Raw genomic sequence first — 19,882 nt, 5'->3', positions numbered from 1 at the left:
GTATGCTGGAATGCAAAGGAGCTTGGAGAGCCTTCCTCCTGTTAGTGACTACTGAAGCCTAGACCCTCAGCTTTGGCTGTGGACCCTGTTCAGCACCATAGGTTTACATCTGTGTCTGCCCACCCAGTGTTCTGTAACGTACTGACCAAACCAGCTCTGCTAGAGCAAGGGGAACATGAGGCAGTGTGCACTCTTACTTAACTGGGTTAGTTGTGAGTCCCACATGCAGCTCATACTGTCACTAAGGGAGGACTGAGAGTAAAGAGTATGATGCTGGGGTTGGTTGTGTTATGTGTTCTTACATCTTAACATTTTTAAATTCTTACAAGTGTTCCGAAGGACACCTGGGAATTCTCAACATTAAAAAGATTTCAAAACAAAAAACAAAAAAAACCCCAAAACAGTCTCTTGTATAACCTGCAAAGCTTGTGTATAATATCACATTGATTGGAAAATTACCTCCTGGTGTCTTCTTGATCAAGGCTTCACTTCATGACTTTGTTGGTCAGAGCCTCAAAGCCTGGCTCCTACAGACTCGCTGCCTCTCATTGACATGTGTGAATGAGTGTGGCAAGACTCCATAGGTATATTAGAGGTGGGCTTGCTACACTTCCTGAGTATATGTTAAAGACCAGGTTTTTTTTGTTGTTTTCATTAAGGCATTTGACCTTTATTCGTATTTTAAATTTTCATTTTATTTTATGTATATGTGTGTGTTCCCTGCATGTATGTCTCTGCACTGTGTGTGTGTACTGCCCACAGAGACCAGAAGAGTGGTAGGTGTCAGATCCCCTGGGACTTGGGTTATTACAGATGGTCGTGGGTACTGGGAACTGAATTTAGATCCTCTAGAAGAGCAACCAGTGTTCTTGATTGCTGAGCCATTTTTGAGACAGTGTTGTCTTGAAGAGTATATATGTAGCCTTGGCTGGCCTGGAACTCACAGAAATCCATTTGCCTTTGCCTCCTCAGTTCTGGATTAAAGGGCGAGCTACCACAAGCAGTTTATTAAAGCCTTTGAATTGGCCAAGTGTCAATCTTAACTTCCTAATTTTAACAGCATCAGGCACAGACTACATGGTCTGTGGCAGCCTTCAGGGTTAGTTATGGACTGCGTGGACTGTGGCAGCCTACCTCCATCCTTCAGTCACACAGGGAGCTTAGACATTCGTCCATTTACATCAGTGTTTCAAAGCTTGAAAGGACCTTTTTATTTTTTAAAAGATTTATGTATGTGAGTGCACTTGGCTGTCTTCAGACACACCAGAAGAAGGAAGACATTGGATCTCATTACAGATGATTGTGAGCCACCATGTGGTTGCTGGGAATTGAACTCCGGACCACTGGAAGAGCAGAGCAGTCAGTGCTCTTAACCATTAAGCCGTCTCTTTAGTTTCTAAGTATAAATTGATCCTTGGATTTTGAGCTGTTGTTCATTTGTGCTATGCAGTACTCAGTATAGGGGCCTATTAGATGATCCAAGTCCTAGTGGGCAGATTTTTAAAGTTTTCTCCCACATATTTAAAACAAACCACAGGACATGGGATGCACCTCGGGGCCTTCCTGGCTCATGGGAGGACAAAGTGGCTGCCATGCTTCTAGCAAGCTAAAATGTCTTTAAATACGATGCCTCCCTCAAAGCTCACCCATATCAGTGGTTCTCCTACAGACAGCTGTGGCCAGCAGCATTGCCTGGGAGTTGAACTGACTGGGAAGCCTGTGCTTAAAACAGCCTGCTTTTCAGGAGAGTGAAAGCCCTTTATTTCTGATCTTGATCCTGCTCACAGTTCGTAATGCTGAGACATTGCTGGGAAAACAACTGCCACCAACTCGCAACGATGTCACCCGTTACCTATTTTCAAAGAACGAGGCACATCTGTACCGTGAGCTACCTTAGATGTAGTGGCAATGAGAAGCCAGGTTGTGCTGGTCACTCAGTGGACAGCCACTGAGCTGGTGAATGAGTTCACATTGGTCACAGACCAGCTTTTGTCCTGGTGCAGAAGAAACCCCATGCGGTTGCATCCTTCCTACAGACAGGAAGTGGGAACCCAATCACAGGACACCATACACCATTATATAGAGAAATGGCAGCTCACTCGATGCTCCTGGAAGCTCCTGCTTTGGAAGGGTGAAAAAACACTTCCAAGAGTTGGGAGTTTGGTGGCTCAGTTTCATTGTTATTGAAGAGCGGGTGAGAGAACTCTGTAGTTGTAGCAGCTTGATAAAGACTTGCTGGAGAAGCAGGCATTTACAACTGTAGGGTACCCATTGATTCACTGTTTTAAATACTTAAGAAATGCTGACCAGATTAACATTTTCAAATGCTTCCACACTAATGTCTTTAGACTTAGGGAAACATCTGAGTACACTTGGAATATGAATAGTCCTTGGAGAGTGGGAAGTCACATTTTAAGGAAAACAGTCCTGGCCATATCGGTGTTTGTCCTTACCACAGGCCGTTCTAGAACACGGATACAGAACTGCAATAACTGCGAACTTGAAAGTGCTAACACACCGATGGAGAGGCAGCTTAACAAGTTTTTGTTGTGTGTCTACCATGTGTGCGCCTGTGCCATGTAGTGGAGGCCAGGGGATGACTTTGTTGGAGCAGGTTCTCCATCCCACATTTGCATCGGTTGCCCAGGTTGCTCCAGGTTTCTGCAGCACGCCTCTACCCACAAAGCCAGCCATCTTGCCAGCTCTGTTTGTCTCAGAGTTCGCAGCAGTGCTCTTAGCAGTGTGGTTAGTGCTGAGTCCCCATGCAGCCTCAGGCCTCCCTCATAGTGGTTTCTGCGGAATTCCCATTTGTTTGTCTTTGAACTTGAGACTTTTATCACCTGGGGTTCCTGTAAATTGTATTCTGGACTTTCCCCTACTTAGGGCATAAGCTAATTGAAATTTAAATCTACTTTACAGGGTACTTTAAAAAACGTTTTTCATTTCTGCAGTTTAGCTTTTCCCCTTTCTTGATTGGAAGCAAAATGTCTTATAAGAGTTTGTCTTTACTAGGTTGATAAACTGTCAGCACAGGTTCTTCCATCACATCTGAAGCAACCACTACTAATTCAACATTTTCTTGGGAAGAGATATTTTAGTTGTGATGGGGTTTTATTTAATACTGGGCATGAACCAGCTGACTTAGTTTCCTTAGTATACGTTTCATGGATGTAGTTATTTGGCTGATACTAGTAGAATTCTTTGAGGGGTACCCGCTTCCCTTTTGCTATATTTTGAAAGTGTACTTATTTTATCCTAGCATTTGCCCAAAATAGATTTAATGTTCATTTTTGCATTTGGTATTCATGGAGACCCCAGCTTATAAGTTTCTACTTTTAAGAAAGTCCTCTGAAGGTAAAAACACCAAGGCACTTTGTTTCTACAGAGCCCAATGAGTTATGTCAGATAAGCCTAGTAAAAACATTGGAAGTTACATAACCCTAACCCTTTGAGGGAATAGTCTCCTGTTTGGAAGACCTTGTAGATGTCAGATTGACCTTTCAGGTGGCTGGGAACAGTCTCAGGGCTCTGGAAGAGCAGCCATTGCTACGTTTTGTTTTCTGAGCTGGTTTCTCTGTGCATTTCTGTCTGCCCTAGATCTAACTATAGACCAGGCTGGCCTAGAACTGAGAGATCTGCCTTCCTCCTTCCAAATGGGAGTGCTGAGATTAAAGGTTATGTGCCGCCACCACACCTGGTGCAAAACTACATTTATTTATAGTCAGGTGACATGTGCAAGCAGCCAGGCCAAGCTTGCTTGATGATAGCTTACCAAAACGTTGCCTTTCTCTGGGACTCAGTAAGAAAGACAAAGACTGCCAAGTCCTCCAGATGCCTATGTGTTACTTTGGTGTTCCACAGACTCTGTATTGATGTGGCTATCACATTCACGTCTGACTCTTCATGACTGTAAGACTGATTTTAAGAAATCCCCAAACTCCAGCTGGTAGCAGATACATCAGAGAAGTGTTGCAGCACTTGAAACTTGTGTCTTTGACTTTGAGACTTCTGCAGAAATATAAGAGTTGAGCTTTTATGTCTGGCAGACATCTCTTGCTTTCCAGCCATCCTTGAACATTGCTGAGATCTGTGACAGGGACCTGTCTGCTTCTTCAGTGGGCTTTTTGCCTAGCTCAGGTTCTGACAACCCCCTTCACAATATTTAGCTCACCAAAAATGTACTTCCTTAAAGGAACCCTTCCTTGAGTTCAAAATGCAGGTGCCAGTGCTTGTGGATTGCTAAGACACCCACACACAGGTAGGCAGAAGGACTTTGCGTCTGCCATGAGCTTGAGGTTCAGGCTTCCCAGCCCAGTAAAGTGATGTTGGAGAGAAGGTAAGGTTGAGGCCATGCTAAACTTTGTCGAGTCAGTAGAGTTTCCTTTTGTACCAACTCTGCAATTTAACCACTTGAATCAAGGAAATGCTGGTGCTGGAGTCCATTGTCAGGAAGTGTTTCTTTACTGGGGTGCTGGGAAGTTACTTCAGAGTGCTACAAAATATTTCAAAATAGTTTTAAGTACGATTAAAAATGAAGTTCGGAAATGGGAACACATGATTCTATTCTCTCCTCTCTTTGATTTCCTAGACATAATTTCTCTGTGTAGCCCTGGCTGTCCTGAAACTCTGTAGAGCAGGCTGGTCTCAAACTCAGATCTGCCTACCTCTGTCTCTCCAGTGCTGGAACTAAAGATTTGCACCGCTGCCGCCGCCACCACCGCCAGGCTGTGCTCCTCTTAAATCCAAACATTTTAAAGTACTTTTAGGTGAGTAGCTTTATGAGGCTGGAAGTTTTCACTTCATTCTTGCAAGCCATTACTTAGAAATGACAGTGATTGGTCCATATAGGGAAGCATATGGAAGCCATAAGCCTGTCAAACCAGCTTTTTAATTGTTCACATAATTAAGACCGGCTCAGGGCTGTTGTTGAGGAATGTATATACTACAGTCTTGTGACAAGATTTCTGTATTTACATGAATTTTCACTCATTTTTCAGAATCTGTTCGTAAAGACAGAGAACCCCATACAAAAATGAGACCATGTATGCTTAATGAGAAGGATGCAGTACAGATGCATAGTGACACCCTGAAAGCAAAAACGGTGCCTGAGAAAGTCCCCCGCAGATGTGCTACCGTTGCTGCAAATAAAATAAAGATGATGTGTAATCTAAAAGAAGTGGTCTCAGGACCAGAGAATGTCGGCATTAGGACGATCAGCAGAAAACTGCCCTATCGACAAGCCTCTGCTGCGGCTAAGAAAAAGTTACTGAGTGTTTATAAAGAGGAGGATGCACCCATACATTCAGAGAACGAAAAGGAGCTATATCTTAGGCGGTTCAGATCCCGGAAAGAAAAAGCCCAACCTACTCCGAGGTAGAAAGGTTACCGGAAGTGTCAGCAGCTCCAATGCCTGCCCTGAAGTCCACTCCCAACCATAAGCCATCCCAGCACCTTTTGAACAATTTTGTGAAAGCCATTACTCTGGGTCAGAGTGGGATGATGGCTTCCAGTTAGCTCTACACAGCACAGCATAGGGTGTTCCAAGGAGGTAGGAGATGTGGATTGTGTTGTCAGGTGAGAAAGCAGAAGGACCCACTTAATGTAAAGCAAAGGCTTGATGCAGCTTGGTCCTCTAGAGAAACAATAAGCATGTGGGATATATGGGGAAACAATGCTAATTTCAACGGTTTGCCCTCACAGACTGAAAACTGGGCCATTTCCAAAGGAGGGAGCAGTAAGCCCATATCACTGCTGAATTTTAACTGGGTCTGATTCATGTAGCGCACATCCCTGGAAACTGGGGGAGTAAATCCCGGGGTGTTTCTGACTTCTGAAGAGGAGTGTGGGAAAGACTGTCATTAATGTCTTATTTATAACATTGGAATTCATACTGAATGATAGCCACCTGGTATGAGTAATTCAGGGAATGTATCTTTCTAAGAAAGTTCTCAATGTGACTATTACACTTTATTTCTTCTATGTAGCAGCAAAGATGTAAAGGCCAGACTTGTGGTCAGAAATTAGAACAAGATGCACTCATCGCTTAAGGTGATGCAGTTGGATCCTATTTCTTACGTTTCTCTGCTGCTCCTTAGAAGTTAGAATGTGACACTGCAGGTTCATTTCAGGCTCACTAACAAGCCAAGTGTCGGGGAGTCTGGCCTCTGGTCATTGTGCTTACAAATGTTTTGCTTACAGAGGATGTGGACTTTAGTTTGTTGTTCATGGCTATTTGTTGACATTAAGGTCACCAGATGTGACCTGTGAATGTACTGTCAAGTCTTTTTATCATGTTACTGGAGAAACTTGTCTTCAACAGTTTGTTTTTCCAATTAAAAATAGCTGTGACGATTAGGCATAACTTGCATGTGTGAATCAAAAACAATGGAACCTAGGGGTGTGTATTTTTCATTAACAGTAATGCACATTTTCCAGTTATATGTATGGCCAAAGTGTCCAGATTACTTGAGAAACTTGTTTGTGGTTGCATGCCTGCTCAAAACAAACAAAAACACAACTCAGAATATTCTAACATAGTGTGTGTCTTTTTGTAACTCACTCTGAAATCTTCAGCATCTTGCTACAAGCACAGGAAGAGTTCCCTTCCTCCTCTTTGGTGCATGAGTTTGATTTATTTATTTATTTATTTTGAGCTTTAATGAAAAATTTAAATGTCCAATCCCAAATGTCATAGAATTACTTATTGAGCAATTATATCCTCAAGAAATGCCATGAAATGAAAATATATCAGTCTAATGAAGACATGTGAATTTTGGCAGTGTGAATCGAAGGTCTGAAGTTACATCTTGCTGTCTGATCCTGTCCAGCCTTTTATAATGGAATCCCTTTCTGGCCTTTAATTGGAACATATTTTTATTTACCCTTTAAAGTGTTTGGTCTCTTTATTGTGACTGAATGGAATAACACTGTCGTAAAATCCCTCCTGCAATGTGTGCCGACGAGCCACCACTTCCCTACGGTTTACCATCACGAGTCAGGTTTCTGTTAGTGCTTTTTTCATGTGTGAGTGAGAAATGAATCGAGTATCTTTATCAGCAAAGTATCCGCTTAAGAAACCTGCAAAGAGACAGCCAGGGACATCTGCTCTCAGCTCATTACTTCTAACCCTGGAGTCTGAGTCTTAAAGACACCACACTGAGAATCTTGTGTGTGTGCTATAGCTACACACAAAGTGTTCTAGTTGGTATTCATCTGCTTTTTATTTTTCTTTGGTTTTTCGAGACAGGGTTTCTCTGTGTAGCCAAAGGCTGTCCTGGAGCTCCTCCCTCTGTAGACCATGATGGCCTTGAACTCAGAAATCCGTCTGCCTCTGCTTCCCGAGTGCTGGGATAAAAGGTGTGCACCACCACTGCCCGGCATTCATCTGCTTTTTATTAGCCAGTGAGTATGTATGTTAAAATTGATATGCTTTTTCCTCCCAGTAGACTTGAAGCATCGTTTTTCTACATTGTGAGAGATTTTAAACAACTTTACAAGAGTTTTGATTTTTAAAGGACCCTCTGATCCCCAAACATTTTACCCTGGGCAATGCAGTCCCCATTTCCTCACAAGCAAATCTAGAATGTGTTTTTATTTCCCACTGAGGTGCCAGTTACCCTTTTTCTCGTGGGAGCAGCATCCGGTGGAGCTCTTTGTCTTCCAGCACACAAACCAGAAACACACATTCTTCCTGTCATTAAAGTAGAAAACACGGTCTATGAGTTACATATTGCCAGGTTTTAAAAAGCCTAGCCTTGCAGCCTCACTCATGTTCTCTGGATCCGCTTGCAGTCATCAACTCTGGAGCTGTCTGTGCTTCACCCGCAGCTCTGGGTTTCCTCCACGGGTGGGTCCTTGCAGGAGGGCCGCGGGGTGTGGAGCGGGCGCTGCGTGCTCGGGTCAACAGGGTGACGGAAGCGGGCCGCGGGACAGTTCTCGCGGCGGACCGGAAGCTCTTAGGCTCCCACCCCCTGCGGAAGGCGTAGCCTCGCTCGGAGGCGGGGTGGGGGCGTGGCTTGAAGGGGGCGTGACTGCGGGCCGGCGCGCGTGCGCCGTCTGGCCCCGCATAGCTGAGGGACCATGGCGGCCACGTTCTTTGGCGAGGTGGTGAAGGCGCCGTGCCGAGCTGGTACTGAGGAGGAAGAAGAGGAGGAGGAGCAGAGCAGGCGGGACACACCAGAGGACCGGGAGGTCCGGCGGCAGCTGGCGCGGAAGAGGTCAGGCTCCCGGAAGGCTGCGAGCGTCAGGCGGTGTCGGCCTGCAGGGTGCCCCGCGTTCACGCTTGGACGCCGGCAGCCCAGTGATGCTCGCCCTCCACCGTGCACTTTAGGTCACGCCGCGTGTCGGCCGTATTCTTTCAAAACTACTTTCAGACACAGAAGTGAGGTCACGCCAGCCCCTTCCTTGGTCAAGGTTTTACCACATTCATTTCCTCTCCCACCACCCCTACGAGTTTCCGATTAGGACTCCCCACACGTCTTCCTAAGCATGCTGTCTCATTTATTTTGTTTGTATTCTAGAGCAAACCCACACATAAAATATGCACATAATTAAACTTTCTTGATTCTCCTATTTCCCCAGTACCTCAATTCTGAGCTTTTAGGCGGGTTCTCGGTTCTTGGGTCTTGTTTGTGTTGGCAACTTAGCACCTTCCCTACCCCAGGTTTTGCTAATAACACGTTTTCAGTATCATACCAGTCCACTGTCGAAATTCACCTAGATTTTTAAAATATACTTCCTGGTGATTGTGTTAAGGACAGACACTTTTGGCAGTTCGTTTCATTTACGACAGCTCCCTTTCACTTCTCACACTCTTCCCGAGAGCCCGGATTTGTCTGATAGTCAGTCTTAGCTTTTGCCACAGCTAAATGCTTGAACGTTTGTTTGAAGTCTTGGTCGCATTCAGCATTTTTCGGGCTGGAGTGTTGGAGATGCTTTTAGTGTCTTTTTACATTGTGTCTGGCTTGTGGGTGCTGGCCTTGTGTGTGTCAGGTTAGTATGAAGTTTGTTAGTAGTTTTAATCATAAAAAGAAAGTGTTTTATCCATTTGCAAAGGCACCAAGGACACTGATTATTTTATCTAACACCATCTATCCATCCAACTATCCACTCATCTCTGTCTTCTATCACCTACCCATTTATCCATGTATATATAAATATAGCACCTGTCTACTCTCCATACTAATATCTCTAAGTAACATGTCTATCTACCATCGATCTCATCTGTCTTCCATCTATTTATACACCCGGCTCTATATAGCACCTATCACTTAATCTCTTAATCTGACTGTCATTCTGCCCATCACCGTGATCTCTTACAGTGAGATGGTAGTCACAGTGATATTTGTTCACTTTTGTCTCTTGCTGTTAGGGAGGTGAGGCTTCTCCGAAGACAGACAGAAACATCTCTGGAGGCTGCACTCCTAGAGACACACCCTTGCTCCAAGTTTATAATTGCAGTAGGAAGCAACGCAACAGGTAAGTGCCAGTGTCAGGAGTATATGTCCCGTTGGAAGAATGGACTCGAAGGTCCTTCTGCACGTATCTTACGTGTTTTAAAAAGTTCACAACAGGTCCTGGGCGTGTGGCTCAGGTGGTAGAGTGTTTGCCGATCAATCACAAGACCTTGGGTTTGAATCCCAGGACCGTGAGAACTGGTCGCAGTGCAATCCGAGCACTCAGCAGGTGGGAGGTGGCAGAAGAGAGCATGAAGAAGTTCCAAGGCCAAGATGGGCTCTGTGAAGCCTGTCTTCAAAAGCCACAGTAGTTTTACTTCAAGTAGGATAGATTGCCTGTTCTTTCCATCTTTGTAATGAGATTTAAAGGGAATATGCTTAGCTTCAGAATCACAGTTCAAGGCCCTGTTTTCCAGTTTGTTATGGTGTCCACAGGTCTAGCAGTAATTGCTTACATCTGGAACACTTCAGTTCTAAGGTCTTTGAATGCATTTATTGACCTGGTAGGTTCAAAGTAGAGTAATGTGAGTTTACTTGGATCAGTGTTGTGTGTCAGTACACATGGAGATCTTTATAATTTCACTGGGTTTGCAGTCTCTGAGGAGATCATTTGAGAACTCTATAGTTAGGAGCTCTTGCCCTGTAAGTGAGCCGTAGTACTTAGAGACTGTGTAAGTAGGCAGTAGACTCGCCCATTATATAAAGGTCTGCTTGCCTAATTGTTTTTAGAAGAATCTTACATTGTGAGACTGGTGCAGAGTCTGTGGACAAGTCTGTCCACTCCCTGTGTGTAGTTCTGTGTGGAGAGTGTAGACTTTCACTCCTCAGCCTCAAATTTTGTTGGCTCCAAAGTGGTCCAATTAGAAGGTCTTTAATGTTTTAAAAAGAAATTTATGCCAGGTGTGGTGGTGCACTCCTTCAATCCCAGCACATGGGAGGAAGGACAGGTGGACTTCATGAGTTCAAGGCCAGCCTAGTCTACAGGTTGAGTTCTAGGACAGCCAAGGCTACCCAGAGAAACCTTGTCTTAAAAAACAAAACATCAACAACAAAATTTAAATACGTGCTTTTTTTTTGTTTGTTTGATTTTTCGAGACAGGGTTTCTCTGTATAGCCCTGGCTGTCCTGGAACTCACTTTTGTAGGCCAGGCTGGCCTCGAACTCAGATATGTGCATATTTTTGTTTGGGTTTGCTCTGGAGTATAAGCTAGAGGAGGGCACCAGCTCTCCTAGAGTTGCGAGTCACCAGGGGGAGGGCGCTAGGAACCAAGCTGGGGCACAAGAGCAGTAGTCAGTGTGAACTCTGGACAGTCTCATGACTGCGTCAGTATGAACTCTTCTGGGGTAGCTGAGCTTCGGTTTGAGTGGGTAGTTCACACAGCAGACACAGTTCATGGGAACATTTCTCTCTACAGCATTCCTGTCAGCGTTTGTTATGAACTCAGGAGTCTGGGAAGAAGTCGGTTGTGCTAAGCTCTGGAATGAATGGTGCAGAACTACAGACACTGTCCGTCTGTCCCCTACAGATGTTTTCTGTGTGTTTTATCAACTGAAATCAGATCCCTCGGTATGTGAGACTTGACTTACTTTCTTGAAACATGGTCATATAGGCACGAGCCCTCGATAGTAAGCAGATTTTCATGCCAGGCCTCTGTCACCCAGGATATTCTCTGTCCTGATACTCATTTCTAATGTCTCAGTGAATTTTAGGCCTCACTCTTAAATGTTAGAATCAACAGAGGAGCAGACGGCTGTGTTCCGGCCTCTATTGCTGTAACAAGTGCCTAAAAAGCAATCAGCTTACCAAGAGAAAAGGTTGATTTTTGGCTTGCACGGTTTGAAGTTCCAGTGCGTGACCTGGGCAGACCGTTTGCTCACAGGCCTGCTGGGGTGGGGAGAGCTAGTAGTGCTTCTTGGCAGAACTGCGCAGGGACAGCACAGCCCAACCCAAGGCCAGGAGCAAAGGAGCAAAAGGGAGAGATGGGCGCCATACCCTTTCACGGACACAGCTAATGACCAGAGGCTCTTGGCCCTTTTGAGTGAACACATGGGCCTCTGGGGGACTCCGTCTCCATAGAGCCATGTCCATCACTGGTACTTAGGAGGTGCTCATATGATGACGGGGCCAGGCGTGTGTGCACTTTACGTGAGAACTCTTGAAATTCCCTTTCAGGTTTTTCTCTGTCAGTGTAGCTGCTACATTGCTGAGGATCAGCAGTTCCAGTGGTTGGAGAAGGTAAGAGGAGGAAGCCCCGATCCACTAGACATCTCGGGGGCTGGGGTCTTGTCACGTAGATCTTTGTAGCCAGATACTAGATAAGAATTTGTTTCTTTAAGATAATATTGTGGGAGTTATGGAGTGTTTTGGTTTTTGTTTGTTTGTTTGTTTGTTTGTTTATAGGAAAGTTTTTAGCCAAGTGATGGTGGTGCACACCTTTAATTCCAGGACTCGGGAGGCAGAGGCAGGTGGATCTCTGGGAATTCAAGGCCAGCCTGGTCTACAGAGCAAGTTCCAGGATAGCCAGAGCTACATAAAGAGCATCAGGGGCCTTGAAGGAGTAGCCACTACCACACTCCTAGTACCACTCCTCTATTTCTTAGCATTAGGTGTGGTTACGAGCCATTTTGGAAAACTGAATTCAAGGACTTACGAGAAATCTAGAGTTTGGGCAGTTGTCCCTTCTCCAGGAGGTTTGAGACTAGAAATGTTTTATATTTCTTTCTTTTTTTTCTTTTAGTTTTGGAATATTTGTTTATACAGGATGACACATCTCAGGGATAAGACTCAAGTTTAAACACGAGTTCATGTTTTATATATAGCTTAAACAAATTTTATAACATTTCAGTTTGAAGTGAAGTTTCATGGTATGAAGTTTTCCACGTGGCTTGTGTCATTAGGCAGGCAAAGGTTTTGGATTTTGGGTTGGGAATACTACTCACTGTATCCATACTTTATCCATAGTGCATGCATTACTGCATGGCTGGCATAGACTTATTTTCAGTAGAAGCACAATTGTATATGTGTGGACAGTGTGCAGCAATCAGATGATGATTGGCATGCCCAGAGTCTTCAACATTTACCACTTACTCCGCCTGCTAATGAGGAGGACTTTATAAAAACATCTCTGTCCACTTGAACGTACAACTAAAATGAAACTCATTGGAAATAAAATTTTCATGTGCACCTATTTTAAAGCAGTTGACCTTCTTAAAAACATTCATTAAATTATCAGTGTGCTCATTTATGTGATCTGTATCCTGTTCTTTAATTTGTATGTGTATACTCAGGGTACAGGAATGTATTTTCTGGGGTGAAAAGATCAAAATGTTTAGTTTTACTTTTAAATTATGCAGGATGGTGGTTATATAAAAATATTATTACCCTTGCACTGTAGAAAAAAATAAACACATTCAAGACTTGAAGAGCTATCAAATTAGGCATTTTTAAATAAAAAAAATTTATATATATATATATATATATATACATATACACATATATGTGTGTGTGTATGTATGTGTATATATATAATATTATATATATGTGTGTGTGTGTGTTTTGTTTGTATGTATATCTGTGTACCATGTATATGTCTAATGCCCTTAGAAGTCAGAAGAGGGTATCAGATCTTTTAGAATTGTCGTCCCTGACAGCTGTGAGCTGCCATCTGCGTCCTCGGAGCAGCAAGCACTCTGAACCTCACAGCGGTCTCTCCAGTGCTCAGATTATACAGTTTTAAAGTGGAGGGTTTCTTTTTATGTTCCTATTTAATTTTATTTTATTTGGGCTTTTATTTTTAGATTCTTGCTAAATAGCCCAGGCTGGTCTTGAACTTAAAACTTTCTCTGTTTTGACCTCCTCAGTGCTGAGATGATAGGCGTCTGCTATCAAGTGAGGGCTTTTTTGTTTTTGTTTTTTATCGTTTTTTGTTTGTTTGTTTGTTTTTTGTTTTTCCGAGACAGGGTTTCTCTGTGTAGCCCTGGCTGGCCTGGAACTACCACTGCCTGGCTAAAGCAGGACATTTAAATCAACAGTGTTGTTATGAGGCGTATACTTCATATGCTTCATATTGTTTGGGACCCCTGCAGTGTTGGTGACACACAGGGTGACAACTGTCAAGTCCTGTGGGTTCAGACAGAAGTAGACAGAAAGGGAGGAAGTCATGTTGTGAGTTTTCTTTCTTAAATGAATGGCCCCAATAAGCAGCACTGCTTTAGTATTTACTTCCAAGCTGTGCTGCGGTGAAATTCGTCACGTCAATCATTTATGGTACCTGAAACAAAACTTTAGTTTTCCTATTATTATTGGCTCTAGCCATTTATTACATCATTAAATATTTCAGGTAAGTCAGACATGGTGGCACACACTTGGGCTAGTTACCTTTTGTTGTGAAAGCATCAACAAAAAGCAAAGTAGAGGAGAAAGTGGTTTGTTTCGGTTTATACTTGTAGGGGGACAAAGTCTGTCCTGGTGGAGAACATGGGACAACAGGCAGGGAAGGCACGGTGTCAGGAGCAGGGGGCTGGCTGACCACAGTTTTATTCACACATAGGAAATAGAGAGTGAACAGGATGTGGGAACACGTTATCAACCATGTAAGCCTACTCCTGGTAACACACTTCCCCCAACAAGGCTGCACCTCTTGAGCATTCTGTAACCTGCCCCAGCAGCACTGCCAGCTGAAGGCTACAGAGTACAGGGCTCATTTAAACCACAGCTCTTGTAAGCTCAGCATTTGAGAAGCCAGCTTAGGAGAACCATGAGCTTGGGGCCAGCATGAACTACTCACGAGACACTGTCTCAGCAAACATACAGATGAAAACAGAGGAAAAAAATCAAAACAGAAAATAATCTGAGCAAATACAGTGTCTTAAAATTCTTTGGGGGGGGGTGCTGAGGGATGGCTCAGCAGTTAAGAGCACTGTGCTGCTCTTCCAAAGGCCCTGAGTTCAATTTCCAGCATCTACATGGTGGCTCACAACTATCTATAACTATATTTCATGGGATCTGATGCCCTCTCTTGCTGTGCAAGTGTACATATAGATGAAACACTCATATATACATAAATAAATCTTATAAAAAAGGAAGCTGGGCATGTGCCTTTCATCTTAAGTAGAGGCAGTTTGAATCCATCCTGGTCTACAAAGCCACAGCTGTTAAGAGAAACCCTGTCTTGAAAAACAACAATTTCTTCCTTTTAAAAAAATTGTTGATTTCACCGTTTGTTTGTTTTGCCATGAATTTAAAAGACAGAGGGCTCCCTGGTGACCTGTCAGATCCACACACTGCAGTAGAACTGAGATTCAGTGTGATTGAAACTTGGCTACAGTTATAGTAACATCAATTGAATTCCCTAAGAAGTGCTGCTCAGTGGCAGGTGAGGGAAGGGAACTTGAATGTGCTCTTGTGACTTTACTCAGGGTGGCAGTCACAACTGCTGCACTGTTGTACATCACATGGATCTCGGGCACTGCAACCCTCAGGTCAGAGGTAGGAAAATGAGGTAAAGATGGCTTAGCTAGACCTCAGAGCATGGTCACAGTGGCAACGAAGCTAGACGTCAGAGTCATGATCACGGGCAGCGAAGCCTGCACTCCGTGCAGTCCTCTCTCACCTGCAACATGAAGTGTTGCTGTCTGCTGGCAGGGCGGGTGAGTTACTAGAGCAGTGTTTATGATGAGGAAAAATCCAGTTTAACATAAAATCCATGTTCTCTTAGGTTTTCGGCTTCCAACCCAGAAAGAGCATGCAGGTAACAGTTCTCACCTGCCGGCACATCACAGACTACAAGACCACCGAGTCTACCTGCAGCCTTTCTTCTCCTTTCCTGAGAGCCCTAAAAACTCAGACATTCAACGATGCTGTCTGCTGCCCACTGCTGGAACAGCCGAACATTGTGCATGACCTGTCTGCAGCAGGTGGGATTGATGGTCACAACCTTCACACCCTGTCACTGGCTTTATTGAGGGATGTTGCTTTACAAGTAGACACTTTTCGAAGTACTTTGTCAGTGATCTTGGATAGCAGTTGATTGCTGTTGATCCTTTGGGTCTGTACTTGCACAGATGGGATAATCAGATTAATTTCAGGATACCCTGGATTACAGTCATGACAGCATCTTAGGTTCTCTGCAGCTGTACTTCTTTTTTGTTTCTGGTTCTTCAGTGTCAGCGTGGAACTCTGTGCTAGATGTAGATTGTTGGTATGTGAAAGTCGGCAATTTAAATTATCTGAGTAGAAAGTTTTAGATGTTGAAGCTTGGTTGTTAATCTTTCTTTTTCTTCTTTTAAAGATTTATTTATTTTATATATGTGAGTACACTGTTGCTGTCTTCAGACTTGGTTGTGAGCCACTTGTGGTTGCTGGGAATGGAACTATGAACCTCTGGGAGAGCAGTCAGTGCTCTTAAGCGGGGAGCCATCTCTCCAGCCTCTTGGTTGTTGTTTCTACTGTGCTTCATATGTACAAATCTGGCAGAGGTGGCTTGTGACAGAGAGGGTTGTTCTGGCTTACAGCTGAAGAAAGGAAGTAGAGAGAGGTGAATGCTCAGGCTCTGCTCCCTCTTTTTATTTAGTCTGTCCCTCGGTCTTTGGAATTGTGGCTCCCTCTTTAAAGGTGGTCTGCCCACCTCAGTTAACCCCATCTGGAGGACCCCTCAGGCATGTCCAGAGGCTTGTCTCCCCAGTCACACTGCTGACCATCACAGCACTGCTCACACACATTATGTCAGAACCGACTTCTGTTGTTTTCAGTGGAGTGTTTCTGTTAAATGCATTTTTAATCATAATGCTTTGTCTTTTGTGTTACAGTTATTGGTATGAGAAAACTAGTTCACAGTATATGTTATATATTACTCTTTGTGCCTCCTTACAGAGGGTAATATTCTAATACTTCAGTTCTTACAGTTATGATAGGATGTTCAGAAAATGAAAAACAAATATTTACAAAGTATTATTAGGAAGGGAGTTGGTTTTGAAAGAAGATACCCATAATTGGGTCGACATGGCAGTAGGTACCTTGATTAAAAGAGGCAGAAAGTGAGCTGGGCAGTGGTGGCGCATGCCTTTAATCCCAGCACTTGGGAGGCAGAGGCAGGTGGATTTCTGAGTTCCAGGCCAGCCTGGTCTACAAAGTGAGTTCCAGGACAGCCAGGGCTACACAGAGAAACCCTGTCTCAAAAAAACAAAAAAACAAACAAACAAAAAAAGGAGGCAGAAAGTGGACTTTCTCAAAACAGCTTTTATTATTTAAAAGTATTTGACTTAAAAATCTTGTCATAGAGCTGGGCAGTACTGACACATACCTTTAACCCCAGTACTCAGGAGGCAGAAGCAGGCAGATCTCTGTGAGGTCAAGGCCAGCCTAGTCTACAGAGTGAGTTCCAGGACAGCCAGGACTACACTGAAACCCTGTCTTGAAAAACCAAACCAACCAAACAAAACAAGCAGTTTTTCCTTTGTGTTTGTGTAGTTCTGAGCTACTGTCAAGTATGGAAAATCCCTGCGGTTCTGTATCTGTGCTACACTGATGTGATGAAGTTGGACCTTGTCACGGTTGAAGCTTTTAAACCTATACTGTCTTCCAGGAGCTTGACATGCTTGGTGAAGGTAAGGTTGTGGCTCTCTCCATTAATAACTGAGCTGTTACAGTGAACTGAATGATGGGAAATGCCACAGGACAACTTAAACCCTAAGCAGCACAGCTGGAGCTTTGCAGTGAGCCACTCAGAACCTGCTGTGTCCCCACCCGTGCTCCAGCTGGTCCTCTGTAATGTGCTGGAGGCTTTGGGCCTATGTGTGCACTAATGTACCGCCGTGACATCCCATGTGCCCTAGTTTTATTTGTGTGTGTGTCAGGCATGCAAGTGCCTGTTGGGGCTTCTGGAGCGGAAGTTAACAGTGTTGTTAACAGCACTCAGATGGCGCTGGGAAATGAACCCAGGTCCTCTGCTAACTGTGAAGCGAGCCATCTCTTCATCCCTGAGTTATTTCAAATTTAGCTTCTCTTCCAGTGGGCTTGTGTGGCTGGCCAACAGCATTTTCCCATTTAGCTGAGGGCTGTGTCCCTCAGGGCAGGCAAGGGCTGCCTGTTTCAGCTGGGATGATGTTCTCAGTAAATATCAGGGCTTGTTTGTTATATCAACCTGAGGTAAGCTTTTAGGTTAGAGCATTGCTAGTTTTTGCTCTAAAATGGCACCTGGTGGCAGGTGAGATGACCACCTGGGCGTCTTGTCTCTTGTTGGAGTTAGCAGTTCACATGCTGCCCATGCTGGCCTCTCTCAGGATTGGGATTAGAGGTGTGTACCACCTTGCCCTGTTGGGCACTGTTTTCTTTTTTAACAAATAATTAGTTTGTGCAGAGTGTGTATGTGAGTGTGTGTGTGTGTGTGTGTGTGTGTGTGTGTGTGTGTGTGGTGTAGGTCATCAGGGTGTAGGTGTGTGGTGTGTAGGTTATTGGTGGGTGTGGGTGTGTGCACATGAGGTCTGGTCATCACTGGGTGTCCTCTATCAATCTTTACCTTGTTCTCCTGTGGATTTGGCAAGGCTGACAGGCCTGCCCATCCCAGGAGTCCTGCTGCCTCTTGTCTCTTAGCACTGGGGTTGTACGTGCTTGTCAGTATACCACTCGGGCTCAGGGGACTCTCAACTTAGGTCCTCATGTTCTTGGGACACTTCAACTGAGCCATCTCCCTGGCCTAAGTGCCATTGTCTTACAGACTAAATGCAGTAGGCCTGAGTTAGTGCGTGGTTTATGGCTGTGAATAGGAGTTATCTTGGGACCCTGCTATGTGATCCTCACCTGGGTAGCTCCACAGTCAGGAGGAGGTGCTGGCTTGTGATGGCAAGCACACACTGGAAGCATATAAAGTGGCTTGCTTAGAGGGAACAAGAAGTCACCCCCAGAAAAGGTGCCTGAGAGAGGTTCGGTGAGGCTGACATCAGAAGATGGTGATGTTAGTGGGGAGAAGTGAACAGAGAGGGAGTATGCAGAGTGTGAGGAGGACATGAGCCACATGTGAGGGTTGTGGGGTGTGTGAGAGAGATGAGGTGTTGAAGGGCTGCCACTTTGGAGCATTAGACACTTTTTGGAGGGTTTGGGCAGGGGCATGTGTTGAATATGTTCTAGTTCGATTTCTGTTGCTGTGATTAAATATTCTGACCAAGAGCATCTTTGGGAAGAAAGGATTTACTTGGCTTACACTTCCGGGTCACTGTCCATCGTTGAGGGAAAAGAAACCAGGTCAGAAACAGAAGCAGGAACCATGGAGGTTTCTGGTGGTTGCCCCACTCACAGGCTTATGTTCAGCTGTCCTGTGCGGCCCAGGGTGTGGTGCTGCCCACAGTGGGCTGCCTCCCACATCAGTTTTCAATCAGGACAATCCCCTCAGACATGCCCACAGGTTAGTGTGATCTGAGCAAGCCTGCGATTGAAACTTCCTTCTCAGCTGACTGAGCTATGTCAAGCTGGCCAGGCCAGTGGGACCAAACCACTTTATTGTTCCCTTTCCATTGAGCAAGGCAAAAGACAGCTCGCACGAGTGTACGAGTGTATGTGATGTGGGGGCTGGAGTGTATTCGGTTATAACTGTTTTTCTCTTTCCAGAACATTCCTGAAAGCACAGGAATTCTGAAGAAGTTGATGACCACAAATGAGATTCAGAGCAACATTTACACATGACCCCAGGTGGCCAGGACCTGCCTGTTCCAGGGGGCAGTCACTGCTGTTTTGTATTTTATTCTGGCTTGGGATGTTTTGAGAGTAATAAAAATTTTTTAAATTAATTGTAACTTTATTTTCTTAATGATGACATGTCTATAACTGAAAAATTAACAAGTCACTCATTTTCTTTAAAAAAATTTTTTAAAACAACATTATTCTTATTTTATGTGTATGTGTGCAGTGTCCACAGAGGCTGGAAGGATACCCTGGGGCTGGATTTACTGGTGGCTGTGAGCCAATATGCAGGTGCCAGGGGCTGAACCCTGGTCCTCTGCAGAGCAGCCGGTGCTTTGGCTGCTGAGCCTTGTCTCCTTCCCTCCTTCCTTCCCTTCTTTACTTTCTTCCAGAGGTGATACAGATTTTTGAAAAGCTCTAGACATCAACAGGTTGTGTGAACATTGGAAAGTATGGTTAGGTCCAAAAAATTCAGCATATGTGAAAGTTGGATCCTATATAGGAAAGTTTCCAGACATCTGTGAGGTTCTATAGATTTTGGTTGTCCTGTGGGTAAGAAATTGGTGCTAACTTAAGGTCCTATTTGTTCAAAGTGAAACCCAGAGAAATGTGTCCCTTCTTCAGTCAGTGCAGCTGACAGGTTGCTCCTCAGGCTGACTTTGCCAAGTGTGGTGGTTTGTATATGCTTGACGCAGGGAGGGAGTGGCACTGTTAGAAGGTGTAGCCCTGTTGGAGTAGGTGTGTCACTGTGGGC

At 44.4% G+C, this 19,882-nt stretch overlaps 2 protein-coding genes across 4 annotated transcripts in view; both read left to right on the top strand.

The window, feature by feature from the left end:
* Positions 1–6,880, top strand: part of Brwd1 (bromodomain and WD repeat domain containing 1) — an 89,970-nt gene extending 83,090 nt beyond the window's left edge. For 2 of the 3 annotated variants that reach the window (XM_085832443.1, XM_085832445.1), the window contains one exon: positions 4,998–6,880. In XM_085832443.1, coding sequence (XP_085688569.1) covers positions 4,998–5,377 — 380 coding nt within the window. In that variant the 3' untranslated portion in view covers positions 5,378–6,880. Of the gene's footprint in view, positions 1–4,678 lie in introns of all 3 variants that reach the window. The other variant, XM_085832444.1, reaches the window with a different exon arrangement.
* Positions 6,881–8,012: 1,132 nt separating this feature from the next.
* On the top strand, positions 8,013–19,235 carry Psmg1 (proteasome assembly chaperone 1). Its single transcript, XM_021185109.3, has 7 exons — positions 8,013–8,216; positions 9,371–9,477; positions 10,871–11,022; positions 11,629–11,691; positions 15,173–15,371; positions 16,924–17,060; positions 19,057–19,235. Exons 1-7 carry the CDS (start codon positions 8,080–8,082, stop codon positions 19,129–19,131), a joined length of 870 nt encoding a protein of 289 aa, XP_021040768.1. The 5' UTR covers positions 8,013–8,079; the 3' UTR covers positions 19,132–19,235.
* Positions 19,236–19,882: the final 647 nt, after the last annotated feature.

Source organism: Mus caroli, unplaced genomic scaffold (genome assembly GCF_978045245.1).
Source record: "Mus caroli unplaced genomic scaffold, Mus_caroli_1 scaffold_17, whole genome shotgun sequence".
NCBI lineage: Eukaryota > Metazoa > Chordata > Mammalia > Rodentia > Muridae > Mus > Mus caroli.
Note: the sequence above shows the minus strand (reverse complement) of the source record. Positions and strands in the feature narration are given on the sequence as shown.